The 19,355-nt window shown below is 40.7% G+C and overlaps 2 protein-coding genes across 3 annotated transcripts; one reads left to right on the top strand and one right to left on the bottom strand.

Annotated features, from left to right (window-relative positions):
* The first annotated feature begins 217 nt into the window (after window positions 1-217).
* eva1ba (eva-1 homolog Ba (C. elegans)) lies at window positions 218-3,056 on the top strand. Of its 2 annotated transcripts, none has more exons than XM_085802423.1 (3): window positions 218-291; window positions 1,777-1,871; window positions 1,971-3,056. In XM_085802423.1, exons 2-3 carry the CDS (start codon window positions 1,805-1,807, stop codon window positions 2,390-2,392), a joined length of 489 nt encoding a protein of 162 aa, XP_085658549.1. In that variant the 5' UTR covers window positions 218-291; window positions 1,777-1,804; the 3' UTR covers window positions 2,393-3,056. The 2 variants fall into 2 exon arrangements, with proteins under 2 accessions (XP_085658549.1, XP_085658550.1); XM_085802424.1 differs by having other exon boundaries at window positions 218-1,634.
* Window positions 3,057-7,231: 4,175 nt separating this feature from the next.
* Window positions 7,232-19,062, bottom strand: mnmip1 (manchette microtubule inner protein 1). The gene is made up of 16 exons (XM_085802421.1): window positions 18,934-19,062; window positions 18,244-18,401; window positions 18,075-18,132; window positions 17,149-17,258; window positions 16,756-16,846; window positions 16,594-16,655; window positions 16,472-16,511; window positions 15,979-16,073; window positions 15,498-15,599; window positions 15,052-15,103; window positions 12,515-12,565; window positions 12,311-12,428; window positions 11,283-11,451; window positions 10,007-10,203; window positions 8,580-8,643; window positions 7,232-8,453 (listed from the first exon to the last, which is right to left on the bottom strand). Exons 1-16 carry the CDS (start codon window positions 18,935-18,937, stop codon window positions 8,421-8,423), a joined length of 1,404 nt encoding a protein of 467 aa, XP_085658547.1. The 5' UTR covers window positions 18,938-19,062; the 3' UTR covers window positions 7,232-8,420.
* Window positions 19,063-19,355: the final 293 nt, after the last annotated feature.

Below are 19,355 nucleotides of genomic sequence, written 5' to 3'. Positions count from 1 at the left end.
AGACACCTCAGTGAGTTTGGTTCTAATGTAGCTTGACGTCTGTGTGTGTGGATGTCTGTGTGTGTGTCTCTCTGTCTCTCTCCCTCTCTCTCTCTGTGTGTGTGTGTGTGTGCGTGTGTTTGCTCTTGTCTCAGGGTGGCCAAATGAACTGTTTAGCCTGAGGACCAAAGATCACGGTCCAACAGCAAGGGAGAGAAAAAGAGAGAATCGTGATCATTTTGCATCTCTTCTCCAACCTCCCATTACACTATGAGCTGGGACTGAGGACACACTCCAAAGTTTCATTTTGTGGTAAGTTTCATTCTCTCTCTCTGTTCTTCCTTGTGTATTTACTCCTGTTTTTAAAGGAGAGTGTTTGCCGTGTTTTAATGTTCATTAGTGGGACACGTCACATATGGTTTACTGAAAGCCGTGTCAACAAATAAGCCCAAATGCTTCATAAATCACTGAGGTATTCACACCATGATAGAGATCAGGCTCTGAGGTTATCAGTGGATGTAATTTAGAGGTAAATGCAAACACAAACATGTGGTTTGTGCAATTTGAGGACATCCATATGATCCATGTGTAGGCTTAATGACATGTGGTTCGACTTAGAGAGCAGTGAACACGGGTTGCCGTCGGACGACTTCAGAGTTCATCATCATTTCACATGAACAGGGTGTTTTTTTTTTTTCCACAGCCAGCCACAACACAAAGCACATGTTAAAGGGGAGCGGTGCTAACACTAACTGGAAGGATTAAAGCCACGTTCCTTTTAGTTTGAACCCGGTTGCCATCAACACTATGTGCCTCATGGGGCAACACCATGATGTCATCAAGCCGGGGAGGTGGAAATTGTTGACAAAATGGCAAAGTGGCGGAGAAAAACCAGAGTCAGCAGGAAAGGGCTGCAGGGTGGAGAGGGAGGGGAGCTTGGTAAGGTTAACAGAGGAAATACAGAAAGACCCAACAGTGCAACACGACCTTGGTGTGGTATTCCATGCAGGCAAATCCAATAAATGTTTGGTTGCAGATGAGAAACAGATTTGTTTCTCCTGGAGACAAAAGCTACAGAGCGAGGAGGTAGCATGAAGGTAACACAGAGGACTGGATACAGATAACTACTGAAAACAAAAAACAGACTGCAAATTACAATGAACTTGAGATGCTCTTGTACTGTACCTCATCCCGTGAATGGCTCCACAGGTTTTTACTTTCAGAAAGACTTCCTTGGGAGAGTTATAGGAGTCACCACTGCAGACAGGAACAGTTAAAAACACAATAGGGCTCCTCATACTAACAGGATGCCAGGAAGATAGACAGCTTAAATGTCAGGGACACCGAGTCCAAACATTACAAATAAGTCAACAACACTTTGGCCTTTTCCTCTGAGCCTCACAGATTGATCTGGAAGTCCTATCAGAGGGGAAAGAGTCCTTTGTGGCCGCTTGGGAAATTGACACTTGACCTCATTTACAGAGGGCTGTCATGATTCAGAGAGCATGGCAGAGGCAGAGGCAGAAAGGCCATGTGCCAAATGCGTTATGACAATCCCAGATGAAGCCAGTGCTTAAATAAAACACAGAGGAGCTTTTGTGTGACACTTGGAGGCCTCATCCCACCCACCCTGAGGCGTATCAAGAACTGTTGTGGTCAGTGGGTTTGACATCCAAGCACGGCTCAGAATATAACACTGGAGGAAGGGTGTTTGACAACTGGAGGAGCATTAAAGTCTATCTGCATTACACATTAAAGTCAGATTTAACATGGTGTCACATGTTTGTTGTTTTTCAGGTGTGAAGAAAACAAAGTCAAGCTCACCATGGATGCGAAGAAGAAAGAAATGGACCTCCTTAGCAACAGCATAGCCGCTTATGCACACATTAAAGGTAGGCCTCACTCTGCAGCCCAGCACAGCATCTACTCTGACTTCTGTTAATGATGTGACAACATTTAACTGTTGTTGTTCATGTGTGTCTTCTCTGCAGCAAACCCAGAGAGCTTTGGCCTTTACTTTGTTCTGGGAGTGTGTTTCGGCCTGGTGCTGACGCTCTGCCTCCTGGTCATCCGCATCTCTTGCAAGCCACGGACCAAAGTGGCCACCTCCACACCTGAGAAGAAACAATTAAAGGACATCAGTGAGGAGGAGGAGAGCGAGGAGGACGAAGATGAAGAGGTGGATGATGTAGAGGCCCCGATCCCTTTGCCCAGCACAGAAATCCCTGTTGGTAATCATAGCAGCCAGTCAGACGGGACGCTGAGTGTGAACGTATTTACTTCAGCCGAAGAGCTGGAGCGGGCACAGCGGCTGGAGGAGAGGGAACGTATCATACGTGAGATCTGGAGGAACGGCCAACCTGACATCCTGGGGACGGGAACGGGGACCATTGGAAGAGTGCATTACTACTAAGAGGCTGCAAGGGAAATACTGTAAACTCTGTGAAGGAGTAACAAAGACCTTATATCTGGCCTGGTGTTCCTGAAGCCTGCAAGACTTGAGAAACTGTGTTGACACAAATGACACATGGACACATGTCAGGACAGTGATGTGCCAGCTTTGATATGTACTTGGCTCAGACAGAGCTGAACTTTGAGATATTGCACTTCAATAAGCAATGTTATTTTCAACTGACTATACGAACTTAAATCAAGAGATGTCTTAACAACTGGTTGGTTCATTTGGAAAAGATGGAGTATGAATGTGGGAGCTGAAGGACACTTGAAGTAATCAGTCTGTTAAATGTATGGCGCTTAAGGTTAGAAATGCACACAATTTGATTTATATAGAAATAAGTACAATGTATGTACTGTATGTTTCAAGAAGATTAGGCTATTTGTTTGCAGTGAAAAGGAAAATGGAATTACATGGTTTCAACAAACACATATGAATCAGTTTGGGATAGAGACTACCTACAATATAACACAAAGACAATTAAAATGGAAGAATTTAAAAATACATTACATCGATGCCAATATTTCAGGGTTAATTCCGGCAGAGGAAATGACAGAATTAAAGTATTAAGCTGTAATTATTTCCCCTTGTGTCTCCTCATAATGCTCAAATGTCAAACAAATAAACAACAAAGCTCTTCTTCTCTGTATACCTTTGGGCCATGGATTTATGATGAAGATTTTTATCAGTATGTTTGAAAGGTCATTTGTTGTCATGTATTTTTTCTGTTCAGTGTCTCTGTCTTATGGTTAAAGAATTACACTTTTATAATAAAATGTCTGAGAATCCCATAGGCCTAGTGCTTTTATGTTTCTACAAGGCTCTGGCAGAGTAAAGGTTGATATTTTCTGATAACAATGTGTAGCTCCAGAGTAACTTTAAATTCAATTATTTCCTTCCCTTCTCAAAAACTAAAACACAAAATTAAAAAATAAATTATAGCTGCTGCGCATCATTGGTCGGGGCCGGGCAATTTTAGGAAAAATTAGGCAATTTGAAAGTGAAAGTTCCAAAGCTGTAGCACATAATGGCTAGTTGATTTGTTTGTTTGTGAAATGTTTTGGAATTTAGAGAGGATTGTTGTCATGTGTTCCCAAGTGAAGACATCTAACATTTTGATGTGTCATCATCACCCTAGCTGGGGCTGGAACACACAACGTCTGACACCAAGAACCAGCGCCTACCTCATTGAGCTAATTAGCTGGAAGTGAAAATATATATTTTTTTAAAGTGGATTTTTTTCAGGAAGATTGAAAATGTAGCTATTTAGCAAGAATTGGATGGTAGCCTATACTGTTTACAGTCAAACATTTTCATAGGCTCAAAGTCTGTGTGGATTGTTTGTAGCCTACAATCTGAAGATGCTCCTGCAAGTTTGGTGTCAATTGAGCGAAATTGTGGGAGGTTTAATAAGTTTTACAGTTTTTGAAAAAAACAGAGTGATGGACTTAATAATTTGTAATGAGTTTAAGTGGACAAAAGTTTCAGCAGTAGCCTATTTGGGCTACATTTTGGTGAAAGGTTTAAAACTGTATAGGCCTACCCTTGGTTTGGTAGGAAATTAAAAAAAAAAAATGTAATGCTTATTGTGCCTACTGTATTTCTCCACAGTGATTTCAATGATTTTATGGGGATAAATAGCCTAAATTAATGCAGAATGCTTTGATGTCATATAGCAAAACATAACAACACATAACTAGAAATTACTTAGTAGCTATGTGCTAATTATCAAGGATCCACAACAATAAGTAGGCTACAGTAAGTAAGTTGGCCTACAGTGGATTTTTGTTCAATATCATCCCTTGCAATCCTGAGTAGAGGGGCAGTGTTTTTCGGCAGGACACCGGAAGGCGGGAAGTTCAACCTGACAGCACCTGCCTGGCAGTTTGTCTGGAGCTGCCCCTGTGGTATTCTCTCCAAACACTCACCATCTGAAAGTCCAACTATGTTTCATAAAGTTGGTTTTATGTGTTAAAATAAAGTCGTATATTTGCGTCGCCGCCGGCTGTTGGGTCACTTCTGTCCTGAAACGCCACTTCAAGCCGGAAGTCGGACTTTTCTCCTCAGGACCACAACACCTGGGAGCAGTGCATAGTAAAGCTAAGTGCTAATTGTTATTCTAACATGTAGCGTATCCTACTGTGAAAGTTGCATTAGCATTGTTGAGCTGCATTTGGCAATGACTTAAGTTAAGCCATGTGATGTGCTGGGTTGGTGTTTGAGCCTCCAGTTTGGCCCAGGTGGTTAAAAATTACTGGATGGACTGAGCCTAGCTAGCCTAAATGTTTTCTGACAGAGTAGGCTATCAGCTCCAAACCCAGGTTGCTTAGTTGAACTGTTGTTAAATTGTTTTTCTGTCCACACTGCTGCCTTGGTAATGGCTGGCTGCTACTAGCCTATGTGCTCTTGTGCTGCTAATATCTGCTGGCTGCATTTGCTTATGCTGTTCATGTAGTCTACTGTCTGTTTCCCTGCTCATGTGTTGATGTGATGCTGGCTGCTACTTTCTGTTCATATTTGCTCTGCTGGCTCCCTGTGCTTCTGCTCTTATTCTTCTGATATGCTGTGTAGGATTTGGATTCCAACATTGATAGATTTTTTTTTCTCCTTTTGGTTGTTTGGCATATGAAATATTTCATATTCATTTTGTTTCCCAATGGCTCACTGACATATGAAGGGTGGTAATATCAGGAATGCAGATTAATTTGATGACTTTTTAATATAACATAATATCACATTCATGATTATTTTTGACGTACACTTTATGCATTTTGTCATCTTAGAGAAATATTTCAGAGTGTGTTGCTGGCTTGGCTGTTTTTCTCTTACATATCGTGCATCTAGCCTACATTTTGCTTAGGCCTACATCTCTAATCTGATGCCCACCTCTGATATAACTACTAACACTTATCTCAGTTTGCTTGATAGTATATTTCTTGATGGGAGATGCTTTGTTTAGAACTGGTCATACTGGTGCCTGCCCCACAGAAGGAAGATGCTCTCTAAACAGCCTAATTTGCTTGCTTCCTTGTCAGAGGAATTGCCCAAACATATAGTAGGCTCCATACAGTAATACTGTCAGGCACTTTGTTTAATGTGTTTTTTTGGGAGGAGAAGTTATTACTATCATTCTCAAAATGCTGTTGTTCTGACTGTGGTGTAGGGAGTGACGGAGCCATGGAGAAGATGGCAAATATGATTCCCATAATGAATCTGTTTCGCGTGAGGCGACTGGCTGAAATATTGTTTGGCTCTCAATCAATACTTGCAGTGTGTTGATGAATTCCCTGCATTGGGCGAATGTTTGTACTGGACGTTATCACAAGTCAGTCTTCTGGGGTTTGGTAATTTAGAAGTCATGGAAGTATGCATTCTTGGCATGTTAGTAAAGCTATACAAAAGGGAAAATATACTAAATACTCACCAGGGTACGGCATGTGTCCACATTCTCTCTTTTGGCCAATGTGGAGCCAGAAACTTCAGTGTTAAAACTTTAGGCTGGCATTGCATAGAGGAACATCTTTGGAGAGCAGAACAGGCCAAGAATTACTACTAGAGTCTTCCTCAAAGTACAAACTGTGCTGGAGGAACAGACAGGGTTCAGGTTTGCCTTGGGGCCCACTGTGCTTTCAGATGCAGCCCACACTGAAGTCTTCTTCTATTGAGGTCTTGGAAAAACCTCACATGTGGTCACGGGCTTTCAGAAATCGGAGGCGTTGATGGGGTGGACTCTTTGAAGTAGTTGTGTAATTATATTTGTATAAAACTCTTGTGACTGGCTTCTACTCCAAAATCATAGGACCTAAAATATGTTTTACAAGAAGACCCACCATTGAATATTTTAAACTGTGTCCTTTTCGTTTTGCAGGATGTAATCAAAACACGCATGTAATTAGAAGAAACATATTTTAGCCTGATGGTAATCATGTACTTGCAAAAACAATACATCACTGAAATTAAGTGAACGTCAACATGAGGAAAATCCACTTAGGGAAATGGATGAGCCTGAACCGCAACACAGTGTGGGAAAGATGTCCTCAAACGCAAACAGATGACAAGATGTAAGGCTCTCATTTGTGGCTCTTTGGCTGATTGCAGAAAACATCCCCTTATTACAACACAACCACTTTACAATAGGTAAACGATTTTCTTTTTTATTACAGATTTGGTCAAATATGAATGTTTTGTGAAGTATAAAATGTAGCATACACAGCAGTTCTGGTGTAATGATTTTGATTCCCCTCAGGTAATGGCTCATGTTAAGATATTTTTTTGATATGTGGCAGATTTATTAATATTTCCCATGAGGTCATGCATATGATTTGTTTATGAATAGGTCCAGACCTTTTTGTGTGACACAGGCCGACTGTTCTTTCTCAGCTCCTCTTTCACTATTTCTAAATTTAACTCCTAGGGACTCTTTTTGTATCTGACCTCTGAGCTCCAAAATGACTCAGTTTTCAACACTTCAGTTCATCTTACTTGCCTTACATTTCTCTGCTGTTACAGTTCACTGTACAAGGGTTGTTTGGAGACCTACAGCACAACATTTCTTACCAGCAAGTCAAATATTCACACAAGTGGGGTATTATGATTTATAGGAGAGCCTGCAGTGTAAGCAGTACCCGTCATCACTAGACTTTAGAGTTCCCCTTAGTCAAAGAAGTGAAATTTCCACTTGTGTTTGCACAGGAGGAGTATTCATTCTTCATATTTTCCAAAAAATTATAAAAAATTCTGCTATATCATCTGACCTTTTGTCTGTTTACGCTCGTTTTTCTCACCCTTTGTCCAAGAGGGAATGTGGCCTTGATCACCATTATTCAACACAGTTTTTAAAAATAGTACGTTCCCATGGCAGTTTCAGAAGCACCCGGTCCCTGATGAGCTCCAGATGTTGTCCAGATGTGCTCTGTAGTGGGCAACACTAGTAGGCTTAGGCTTAGACAGGAACACACGACCACTACTACCACCATCATTTGGAGCCAAAACCAGATTTATATGCCTCATTCTTAAGATGGCAGGATCCAAACATGGTCAAGTTCAATAGCGTTCCCTGGGATGGGTGCAAAGAGTTTCTTATTAAATCTTCCCACTGTTATGAGTCACTATTTTAAGAGTTTTCAGAGTGAGTCAGGTTTTCTTGGTGACATGGGATGCCTTTTCAACTTAGCTACAAAAATGCTGCAGCTGACCACAAACTTTGTATAAATCCTGTGGTGCTTCAGCAGCATATTTAAAAATATTTCTTCTGATTAAAGCATCATCCATTAACACATGTTGTTTGCCAAATGCTTAAGTCTTTTCATATTTCAATCTTCTGGAAATGAGTTCTTTTGTTTGTTTTTGTGAGATCAGAGGCACCAGTTCACTTACATAATTCCAGCATTTACTGAATATGGTGCGCCTCTGGATGTAGAAGAATGGACATACAGTGCCCCCAAGTGGATTCATGTTGTATTACATTCTGATGCAAAATTTCACCTGCAAGTCCACGTTTTAACAATAGTATTTCAGGTCCTAACATCAGATAACAATGCTCCTTTGGATGCCTTTTTTTTTTATTTCTTTGCAAAAGACAAACCACAATATTTCCTCTTATTTACAGCTTATATTACATATTCTGCTGAGACATTGATTTTAAAGATACAGTAAAACCTATGATAAGAAATAAACAGTTGAAGTAGCACAATGTAAAACATAAATCCACAGTCAAGTGTAACCCGCTGAGTATCAATATTTGTTCTTTCCAGCATTCAAATATGTTTAAACATTTAACAGTGTAGTCTTCCGGAGGATCAAGATGGTTCAGTCCAGTGCAGAAGGGGCTTGATCCCATGGTCAACTATACTTTCTAACGTTGCCCTCTTTTTGTTTGTCCGCAGTGGGAGAGCTCACTTGTCCTCTCCCACTCTCTCTCTACTCCACAAAAGAAAAATGTTCATCTTGTTTCAATTTGCAGTCCGGGGGCCTGAGAGGCAGAGTATCAGACAGCCATCCTCAAACTGTTTACTTCTTCCTGTATGGACAAGACGTGTTTAACAATAGATTACTACCACAGTCATGATTGAACCACAGCTTCTGGTTTGGCAATACAGTATGTAGTGCAGACACTCACGCAAAACCCAAGACGCGCTTCACTTACCTGCAGCGCCAGTTGTTTGTCTCTCTGCACCCTCAGTTCTTCTTTCACTTCCTGCATGTCTTGCCTAATCAAAAGAGACCGAAAAAGAAGAGATGAAAGACATGATCGTGTCTAAATAGGTCAGCTACACTGTACACTGCCATTTGTATATGACATGAATTAATTAGGATTTAATTTATCTTTTCTACATTTTTCCAAATTTATTAAATTTAGGAGTCATTTAGTTAGTTCTAATAAGTTTACAACTAACACACTGATTTGACCAACATATCTATGACCCCTTTTTCGGGGATAGGGTATGTAATTTTAGGTCATCTGCAATCTAAGTTGACAGTGGTGAGAGAAATGTAGGAAAATCTGCGGTTGTCGATGCGAAATAGTCGTGCTAAATTGAAGTGTGAGACAAGTTGCTGATATGGAGCTAAAGGCAGCCTTCAGAAAGTGACAGAAATATAGGACCAAGTTCTCACAGTGTGACGTCCAAAAACTAGGGATGTCTCTCTCTAGGGATGCTTTGGTATCTCTACCCACTGGCCTGTGGGTCGTATTGCTTCTAATGCATGCTGGGCCGGCTGGTGGGCCAGTGGGTTGAATTAACTGACATTATATGTTTATTTCTGATGCTGACCTGCAATGACCAATAATTGTACACATTTCTATAACTCTGTTTCAGTGGTCTGAGGAAAAACACACGCAAACAGTTTGTGTGACTGGCAGAGATTAAAACCTTGATGACCTGCCTTTACAAAACATGAGGGTGGTGCAGGTTGGTGACGTCATGATCAATAAGCATTTTTCCAGGGTAAGTCGTCATAAAAAACTAACCTAACTGGATAGGGAGGGAGATGTCAGTCACACTAGCTACTTAGAATACGCCTACACAAAGGGAAGGAACTGTGTGGGTGAACAGTGGGTGTTATTAGTTCTTATTTTTATAAAAGATAATGCTTTTAAATTTAAAATAGAAATATGTTTTCAAAAAACATTGTCCAAGGCTCCAGTTGGTTAAAGTTAAGTGGGCAGGGAATCACGTGTTAACACGAAGCATGGCTCGTGCTTACCAGCCAGGGCTCTGTGATGTTTCACATCAAAGCAATCAAAGAGACAACAGATGCCAAAGATGTGACATTGTGGAGCCCAGTTTTTTTTTGCAGGATGAAGCACTCAAGTTAACTACACAGCTTGTATTTCTCTCTTAGGTTTTGATTAGTCACTTCCTGTGTGCGCTGAAGTCTTCAAACATGAGAAATTCAACTGGGAAAAGAGGAGGCGTCTTCACCATCTCAGTCAGAAGATAAGAAACAATTCCTAATGTTTTGAAGTCACTCTTTGTGATTTAAGATGACAAGACTGTTTTCGAATTTAGTATTAAAAATAAACACGTCTCTGCCACTCACATGCCCACATTTCAGATGAGTGTTACTCACTCGTGTCGTGTCTGTAGCAGATCCAGAGCCATCCGCAGCTCTTTGATCTCGGCCTGTAGGCTCTCCACGCTCGGCTCTTCTTTATTGGTCACAGTTCTACCATCCACAGCTACTTTGGGTGGTGCTGGTCGAACAGGAGGCGGTGTCTTAGGGCAATGTTCAGGCTTTGCTGGCGATGGCAGCAGATTTTCTGTACCCTGCAATGAATAAGGTGGCTTTCCATTACACTGTGCAGACCAATGAACTTAATAGGCTTCAGGGTAAAACACTGACTCATCCAAATGAATAGAAATTACATAACAATTAAATTTAGACTAGAAACTGAAAAACAAACACAATCTATCCCTGATCATTTCATTTTTATTTATTGAACTATTGTTATTTAATTTGTATTACTGCTCGTACTTGTAATTTTGCTGCCTCTTGGCCAGGTCGCTTTTGAAAAAGAGATTCTATATCTCAATAAGCTTTACCTGGTTAAATAAAGGTTTTTCAAAAAAACAAAACATGTGCTTTATGTGTTCACAGGTCAGTTTAAGTCAGTTAAATTCTCTAGTAGTAAATGACATCATTGCGCACGACCTGTTGTAATCTCTTTTGAGCAGTCAGACCTTAAAAGGATAATTTAGAGATTATGCTCCTTTATTTCTCAGGATAACATTTAATACCCTAGGGATCAGGCCTAAACTTGTTACATAAAGAAAGAATGTAGACAGCTAATGAAAACTTGGGGTGTGTCTTCCACTATCGGGCCTTTCTCTGGTTCAAACACGTCACATAGTTTCTTCCTGATGTATTGAGGGTGCAAGTGCAACAATTCTTATCTCTTCCTCTGTTGCAATAACTTCTCTTCTTTTGCTGGACCTTTATAGCCTGGGTGAGGCAGATAGAGCCTATAAAATATCTACCACCCATGGTATTGATTGGAAAACCTTTTTTTCTGTTCCTTGATTTCTGTCTGCTAGAAATCACCTGACACGAGAAAACGTCTCTGCAATATAAAGATGGGTATAAAAACGATCAACTAAAATATGCATTTCAAGGAAATCTGTCCTCATTCTTTGTATGACAGACATATGGTTTACCTACAAGATAAAGTAGAGGGAAGTTGCAAAGGTCATCTTCAGAAATAGTGGCTAATACTACCTAGTAGTTGGTTTAGCAGGTTGTGTTTGTTGCACACTCATGCATTTATTATGTAACTCCTTCCTTCTGTGTTGTTAGAGCTTCAGGCTAAAGTTACATCAACATTTGGCTGTCACACAACTGGACGTACTTGTGTTGTTGTCCCCAGGCCTGTTGGTGGTCTCCTCTGGGGGGGTTTGGCTCTGTTTGCTGTAGGGTGGCTCAACTTTTCAGTCTGCACATCCACTCCATCAAACTTGTTGTTTTCTTTCTCCTCAAGTTGTTTTGATGAAAGAGGAGCCGCATCGCCATTGGTTTTACTAAAAATAAAAGCAGAAGTTTAAATTTACATCCACCTTTGACTGAATGAAAAATCAATCGGTGAAAATCAACTGTGGCTTGTAGTTTTTCATACTTCACATTCTCAAGGGAGAAAAACTGAATGAGGTTTCCGGTCTCCTAAAAGCTGATGGGTGCAGGTGCAGAGCATGGCAGCTGAAGCCTTGAAGTCTCCTTGCAAGTTGTGTTTTGTTCTGGCATGTGTTTTACTTTCACAGCACATATAATGATGGCTTGTCTCTAGAGTGAAAGCTCAATACCATTTCACATACTGTTTGTTTAATCTGATGTGAGGTAATGAGAAGAGTGAGTTTATGTAACATAAAGAAGGACACTAGGAAAGCCTGGAAACTATCCCGTCCAAACCAACAGTATTTGCTTGGAAATAATTTTCAGAAAGCTTGTTCCTTATTAGCAGCCCCCTCAAGACAGGGCCGTTTTTGTTTTCTCAGCTTTGTGTGTGTGCATGTTTGTGTGTGTTTTGCTCAGGAAACAGGAAATGGGCTGCTCTCGTCTGTTTAGGCCCAATCTGACTCATCCCAGAGTTTCCACTGAGCCACTAAAGGTCGGGCATCCTGGCATTCTTCTATTTAAGACACCATGGCAACTGGTGGCAGCAACCAAAACCTTTAACTTCTAAAAGCTCCACGCCTGGTGCCAGACCAAAGAGGAGAAAGTGTTCCTGACATTTCCCCAAAGGCTCTGTGTTGCTTTAGAAAGGTTGCACATGAATCACTATTTGTGTCCACGAGTCACGACATATTACCCAGTAAGTCCTAAGTGGTAATGCATGGAGATCAGTAGTGCGAGAGAGCACCAGACCTGTTTGGCAGAACTCACTTGGGTAAAAGCTTGTTAGGTTTGTCTTTGACTGGAGGCGGACTGGGCTTGTGGATAGATGGCAGCTTGACTTTGGTTGGAGGATTGGTTCTCAGGTCCTTAGTCTCTGGTTTTTCATCTGCACAGCAAAGTCATCACATTATTTTTAGATCGAGTATTCCCCAACAGTGTTATGTTTACAGTGGGTGAAAATGGTATTCATACCTTTTGTTTTTACTTGACCGCCTTTCTCCATCGCTGAAGCCTCTATCCTCACTGAAAAAATGGGGAAAAAAAGTGAATGAAAAATTATTTTATTACAAAAATATTGTCACTTGGAGCCGTCTGGAAATCTAGTGCATACATGACTTCCTAACTGTTATTTTGTGAATGTATTGTTGTCTTTAAAACCCCATTGGTTTATGGGGTGTTGTTTGGCTCGGTTGGTGGAGCAGGCGCCCCATGTTCAGAGGCTATAGTCCTTGCTGCAGCTGGCCCAGTATCGAATCCCGATTCGGGCGGCCCTTTGCTGCAAGTCATTCTCCCTCTCTCTGCCTCGCCATTTCTTGTCTCTCTCTACTACTATACTACTACTCTATCGATTAAAGGCAAAAGCCCAAAAATATACTTTAGAAAAAAAAACATGGGTTTAATTCATAAGTCAGCGAGAGTAATTTTTACATTCATATATTCCAGAAACCCTTAGGCCTACTGTTTAATGTGTTGGGGATGAAATGCAAATGGTCTTTTAATTCAGTTGTAATCTAGTTTAGGAGCAGTTGCATGGGAAAGTAATGATATGCACATCGCTGCAGCTGCATCCAGTCTACTGGAGGAACAGTTCCCCAGGGTCTCAACAGGTTCATCAGGGACACTCACAATAATACAGCCCATGACAGAGTTCACCTTGGAGACTGAGAGAACAGATGCTTAAATTAGGAAGCTTCAGTCAACTGAAGGTAATGTGATTCCTGTTTGCCATGCAAGTAAAGAGTTTGAGAACAGATAAGGTTTACAAACCAGGTTACACCCCTGCTAAACAAATAGAAAAGTGTACATAAAAAGTAAAAAAAAAAAACTGTAAAGCATTGCCCTCAAGAAAAAAACAACAACGCTTTCCCTAAAAGCTTTTAGGACTCAGGCTCAGACAACAACAGACTGAATAAAAATACAGGAAGCCTACCTTGACTATTCAAAGCATTGTGTAACATTCCCTCTTAAGCAAACCATCCACACAGCAGTAGTAGCTCAAATGCTGCTCCTTGGGCTGGTTGTGAAAATCTCTGTGACAGAGCTCTCTCCCCTCGCATCCCCACCTCCACCGCCTTGTTTCCTCCAAGACTCTTGAACTGTGTCACATGACCACTCTAACCATCCCCCATTTCACTATAGTCTGAGACTTCCTGTGAGAATTCTTGTGAGTGATAGTGTGCAGGGGGAAATAATGCTATAATGACTATAATGTGGTGGCAACACAGAATGTGAGATGGAGCTGATATTCAGTTGGTCCAGGTGACAGCTTTAAGTGGAAGTGCACTCTGTGTGTGAGAGCACTGTTTTCATCTCTCTGTTTCACCATAGATGTTTTGATGAGTGTGCATTTTGAATTTTCTAAAGTAAATCCAGAAGTATAAAGCGACATATTTGTTGTTTCGTTGGTTCCAAAAATGTGCTAAATTTGCAACATGCACCACTGACAGCATTCCTCAGCCGAAACTTGACTGTAAGCCACATCCTGCTCAGTGCAGCTTGCAGACTTGACATCTTCTTCTTTCAAATGCTGTTAATGCATACTCAGGGTTTTTAAATCACCTGACTTAAATAACACATGATCTAAAACAAAAGCAGCAATGACAAATAAGCTCAAATATATGTTTACTTTGTAAACCTGATTGGAGATTTTTTTGTTTCTTGGTTATTTTCCAATTAACATGATAATAAGGCTATTCAGACGTTAAAGTTAAAATAATGTTCCTAATGTTGCACTCACTGTTAAATGCACCAAATCTGAAAACATAAACAATGGAAATAATGTTCAGATTATTGTTTGAATAAAAATAAATCCTTTTATATGTTGACTTTCTCAGTACGGAGAAAACTTTGAGAGACAGCAACTGAGCTACACTGAGTTTATTTATTACGTGCTCCAGGACAGACTAGGTGCATACTTTTAGTCAAGATATCTGATTGCACTACGTCAGAAATAGTTTCTTTATGTAACAGCTAGGTCTGAAACAATAGAGGCAGGAACATCTTATCTTTATAGAACTCTAACGACAATCGGCACATTTGGTGAAAATTGTCCTTCCTGTATCTAAAAATCTACAAACATTGTGTAAAAAAAAAATTATGAATAATGATGATCAATCTTCTGAGGAGAATTTGGAATCCAGTAGTTATTGTAAGTTTTCAACTGTGTGGTTTAATACACACAGTTATTTTTGAATTGTATAATTAAAGGTATAATTGTAGTGAATTGATATGTAGAAGCAGTAGTGTAAGGGCTTGAAGGTATTCCAGGGTTCCTTTATTGACTGCTTTTCTACCACAAGCCAAAAAAAGTGCCCAACCAGGAATGCTGCCAGTTTCTCCATCTGCTAAAACAACAGGCCATCAATGTCCAGACTGTGAGCAGCACACTGCCAGGCCAAACACCACTACAGCCAGAAACCATATGAGTCAGAAGAGAACCTCTAAAAACACGAAGCTCAACCTCACATCTGTTCCTGTGCTGCTGTGTTTGATCGATGTTGTTCTCTTACCTGAAAGTTTCTTGCTGACTTTGCGTGCAGGCGGTTGGCTTGTGTTTCCAGACTAGAGGAGGAGAAACGGAAAAACTCAACAGGCTTGCTAGTATATCCCCCCGTGTATTAAGACACCTCTATTCAACACACTGTTTCCACTGAGGGAATTTTCAGTGAGTAATTCCAACAGAGAGGATGTTAACTTCAACCCTGAGTCACTGTGTGCAGGCTGCAGACTTAAGTAACACAAAATACCAGCCAGTTGAAAATAAACACACATTAGGTACTTTGCAATTTACAGACATTTCAAAAATAATAGAAGTATTAGGTACTATTAGTTACGGTAAAGCATGTCCATGGGTTCATGGCAGTGCCCTGCAATGGTCAAACACTCCTTAACGATAAGAAAGGTCCGGTCCAATGAAGATGCACTTTATTTCAGTTAGTGTGTCAGGTCCACTCACTTGTAAACTGTCCACTGGTGGTATCACCATGACGAAGTTATCAGGAAAGAAGCCACAGCGTCCGTTCAGCTCTCCCTCCCACCAGCCTTCATCTTCTGTTTCCTTCAGATGGAGATTAAAGAGTCACATTAGAAGCTCCAACACTGAGTGGTCTTCTGGGACATGAGGTTACCGCACGGTCAAGCACAAGACCCGGCTGCTTCGTCATCAGTCCACTTCAGACCCTCTTTGGGTTTTCCCCACATAATGCCTCGTCATTTTTACAGCCGTTAGATTTGTGACATTGGAACATGTTTGTCATCATGTGCACATATGATTTCCTGGAGTGTGACACAACTGGTTTGGCTAGATACATACTGTATATATATGCAGCTTCTTACTATAACAAGATAAGAAATTGCTCCCGGGGGAATTTATAAGTCTGTTAAAAGTATGACATCATGACAAACGTGTCATGCCAGATAATAAAATGTGCTCAAACCTTGCTCAGTATCACAACAACATCTCCTTTAGTCAGCTCCAGTTCGTCCCCTGCTTTGGCCTTGTAGTCAAACATGACCTGGCAACACTCCTTCACTGCAGACACATGGAGACAACATGGTTACCATTTATAAAGGACCTGGGCATTGTGTTATACATTAATTGTAATGGTAAAGATTTATCCAACAATGACTAATCTGATCAGCCCTGTGTGAAACATTTACAGAGCAAACCACTCATCTCTAACTGAAACTCCACTGTGTTGTAAGAATAGACAGTGATTAATCAAGCCTGTTTACTGGAAGTATTTATTCCTTACCACACCCATTTACCAGTCAGGTGAAAGTACTGGAATCCTCTGGAGTGTTGACAGTATTTTAAGGTATAGATAAACCTGTCTGGCTGCTTTTGGACATACTGTTCAAAATTAGAAACTGTGTCAAACATTTTAGCTTGCTAAACTTAAACTGCACTTGTGAGAAACTTTGACTTACTGTTATGTTCTGTATTCCTTACACTTGCTCTTTGTGATATCTTCATGGAGACAAAAACAAAATGTAAATGGAAGGAAAATGATCCATATATGTTATAGGAAAGTTATTTCAATGTTACGTACATCCTTACTGAACAGAGCATCTGTGAGTTTGGGTCTGGCCTTGCCCTCACTGTGCATGATGTCTGTCAAAAGAGTAAGTTATAATGAGATCGGCAGTGTTTTTTTTAAATATAAGTTTAGATTATCCATAAAGAAAACACACATGGCTTTGGATTTACCAACCTTTAGGAGAAACAAAGATTTCTCTGACAAAATTTGAAGGAAATGCCCCCACTTTGCCATTTTTCACCCCCATCCACCATCCATCTTCAATCTGTGATAAAGATATGAGGAAGACAGAATGTAAAGTCACATGCATTTCCTTGAAGCTGTTTGTCATAGAGACTACGTCATATTGGCACTGCAGCCAAAGACAAAGAGAATGTGACACAGTGACAATGATTGAACTTGGGAAACCGGTTCAACATTTTGATGTATATAATTCTCAGGTTTTAGCAGGTGCTTCAGGCAACTCAATAGCAGCTGACAACCACTCCTTTGCTGAGTGTGCAGAATTGAAGTCAGTTATGTCAGTTCACCTGTGAATATTTCAGCAGGGATTCTAAATGACTTTACCTCTCTGATGATCTCAATTGTCTCCCCAACAACTAGCTCCAGCTCATCCTCATTGGAAGGGCTGTAGGCGAACATTGCCTCGCATTTCCTTGTGGGTTTCATCTTCTTTGCTGAAAACACAGAGAACCACCGCCAGCCACATTGACAGACAGGTGTGTAAGGTTAATAACCTGCTGCCACTGCAGGTGAAGAAACTAGAGCTCAATAGTTGTATGTTTAGCTTGATAGAAGGTAGAGTAGTCAAGTCTGATTATGGGCACTGTGGGGCCTTTTTCATCTTCCTTATGTGTCCGATCCATCAAAGCTTCTCTGTAGGTCTTTATGTTCATACAGTATAATCAATCTTTGTGTAGTAAGGATGTGGTATTCACAGTCATCTTGCTTGCTGTACTATCATGCACCACACTGACCACAATATTTAGCACTTGCAATTTTAGACCATAAAGGTTTCAGCCGAGAAACCAACCTGAGTTGAATAGCATTGTCAAATATTTTCATGTTTTTTTTTTTTAGCTTGTGCAAGCTGAGAGAAGTGGTTTATTGACATTGCATGTGTAGACCTGAGTACATTTAATGTAATAAAATCACCTCTTCAATGAGGGGAACTGAAAACAGACAACACTGTGATGCCAGAGGGCAGTTAACTCGGGATCTTGTACACAATCAGATTTATGCGATACCAACTCCCAGCAAAATGTACTCCTTTAGGGAGAAATGTTGCACTTTTGAGAAGATGAAGTTGTTGTTTTAATTTGAAATATTAGATCGCATGATTTGGGGGAAAAGATGATAAAAGTCAGTTGGATTTTTTGAGTTATAGATACGTCTGAGTGTCTCATCACAATAAAATGAACAAAAATACATCTCAAGGGAATATTTCATCTTTAAACTATAGCAAGAGTAAGAAAGAGTAAAGGCGACTGTACTTTTTCTGATGCTTCGTGGTTCCCTCTTGCTGTCTCCTGTCAAATAGACCGGCACCTCCTGTGATGACAAAACAAAACAAGGCTTATTGTAACACACACACACACACACACACACACATGCAGACATGAACACACAGTACAATTACAGAACAGTGTCATGTCAACATACCTTGACAAAGTTGGCAGGGAAGATGCCTCTCTTTCCCCTCAGCTGCCCCTCCAGCCACCCCTCCTCTCCTGCCTTGGTGACTTTTTCGACCACATCCCCCGCACTGATAGCGAGCTCGTCTGCCATGGTGCCCTCGAAGTCGACCAGCACCAGCACCTCTGTAGTGGCGGAGCCGTAAATGGGGCAGAAAATCAGATTCTTCATTCAAAGGCTGGTGTGTACTTGCCTCACAAGTTGATGTGTCTTGACATTTCAAAAGCACTAGAAAGCTCTGGCCAAGAATACAAGCTGCAAGTAAATGTGGATTATTATGGATAAACTGTCCACTGCACGCTTGTCAGGGATCTTTCCTCACTCACAGAAAACCATATTTTCCACATGAGTATTTTCTTGCAGTATCAAGAAAGCCAACAACTTGCAGAAAAGCCATTTGGGTTTTTATTTTAAACACTCACTGACTTAAAGATCTGTGGACACAAATAAGTTTACCCTCATGTTGAGCAAACACAAATGCATATGTTCAGTGTACAGTATGTGAAGCTATTTAGTGGTACCACTGCATTAAACACACAAAGACCAGCTCAGTTTTGTCACCAGTGTCCTTTGTGTTTGACCAAAAACCGAGAAAAAATACTATTAAACCGAGAGAAAGTCTACTCATCTATGAGAAAAAGCCATAAACTGACTCACCCATGGCGTCTTTCTTAGGTTTGTCCTTTTGATTTGAATATGCGCCTCCTTCTCAAAGTGGCAAACAAACTCTTGAGTCTGAAGGAGAACTGAAAGAGTGTGGTTGTGTTGTCAAAGGCTGATAGATATGGCAGCCAAGGCCCTTCTTCCTACTTGTCAAACATTAACATTGAGCAACCTTTCCTGAGGCTAGTCATGACAAGCCAATAGCAAGGAGTAGGATGGCTTATGCAGTACAAAGAGCAAGAGAGAGAGGGAGAGAGAGAAACAGACAGCAACAGACAGAGGTGGGCAGAAGGAGGAGAAGGAGGAACAGGTAAGACAGGTTTGCAAAGCCCATAATAAGGGTACTTAAAATAGAGCATGACAATATACTTAGTTATTCTGGAGCAACAAAAAATATCAGAACACAAAGAGCATTC

This window comes from Trachurus japonicus, chromosome 16, assembly GCF_045865225.1.
Source record: "Trachurus japonicus isolate A0001 chromosome 16, Traja_1.0".
Lineage (NCBI taxonomy): Eukaryota > Metazoa > Chordata > Actinopteri > Carangiformes > Carangidae > Trachurus > Trachurus japonicus.
The sequence above is the reverse complement of the archived record's forward strand: the minus strand, read 5'-3'. Positions and strand labels throughout refer to the sequence as shown.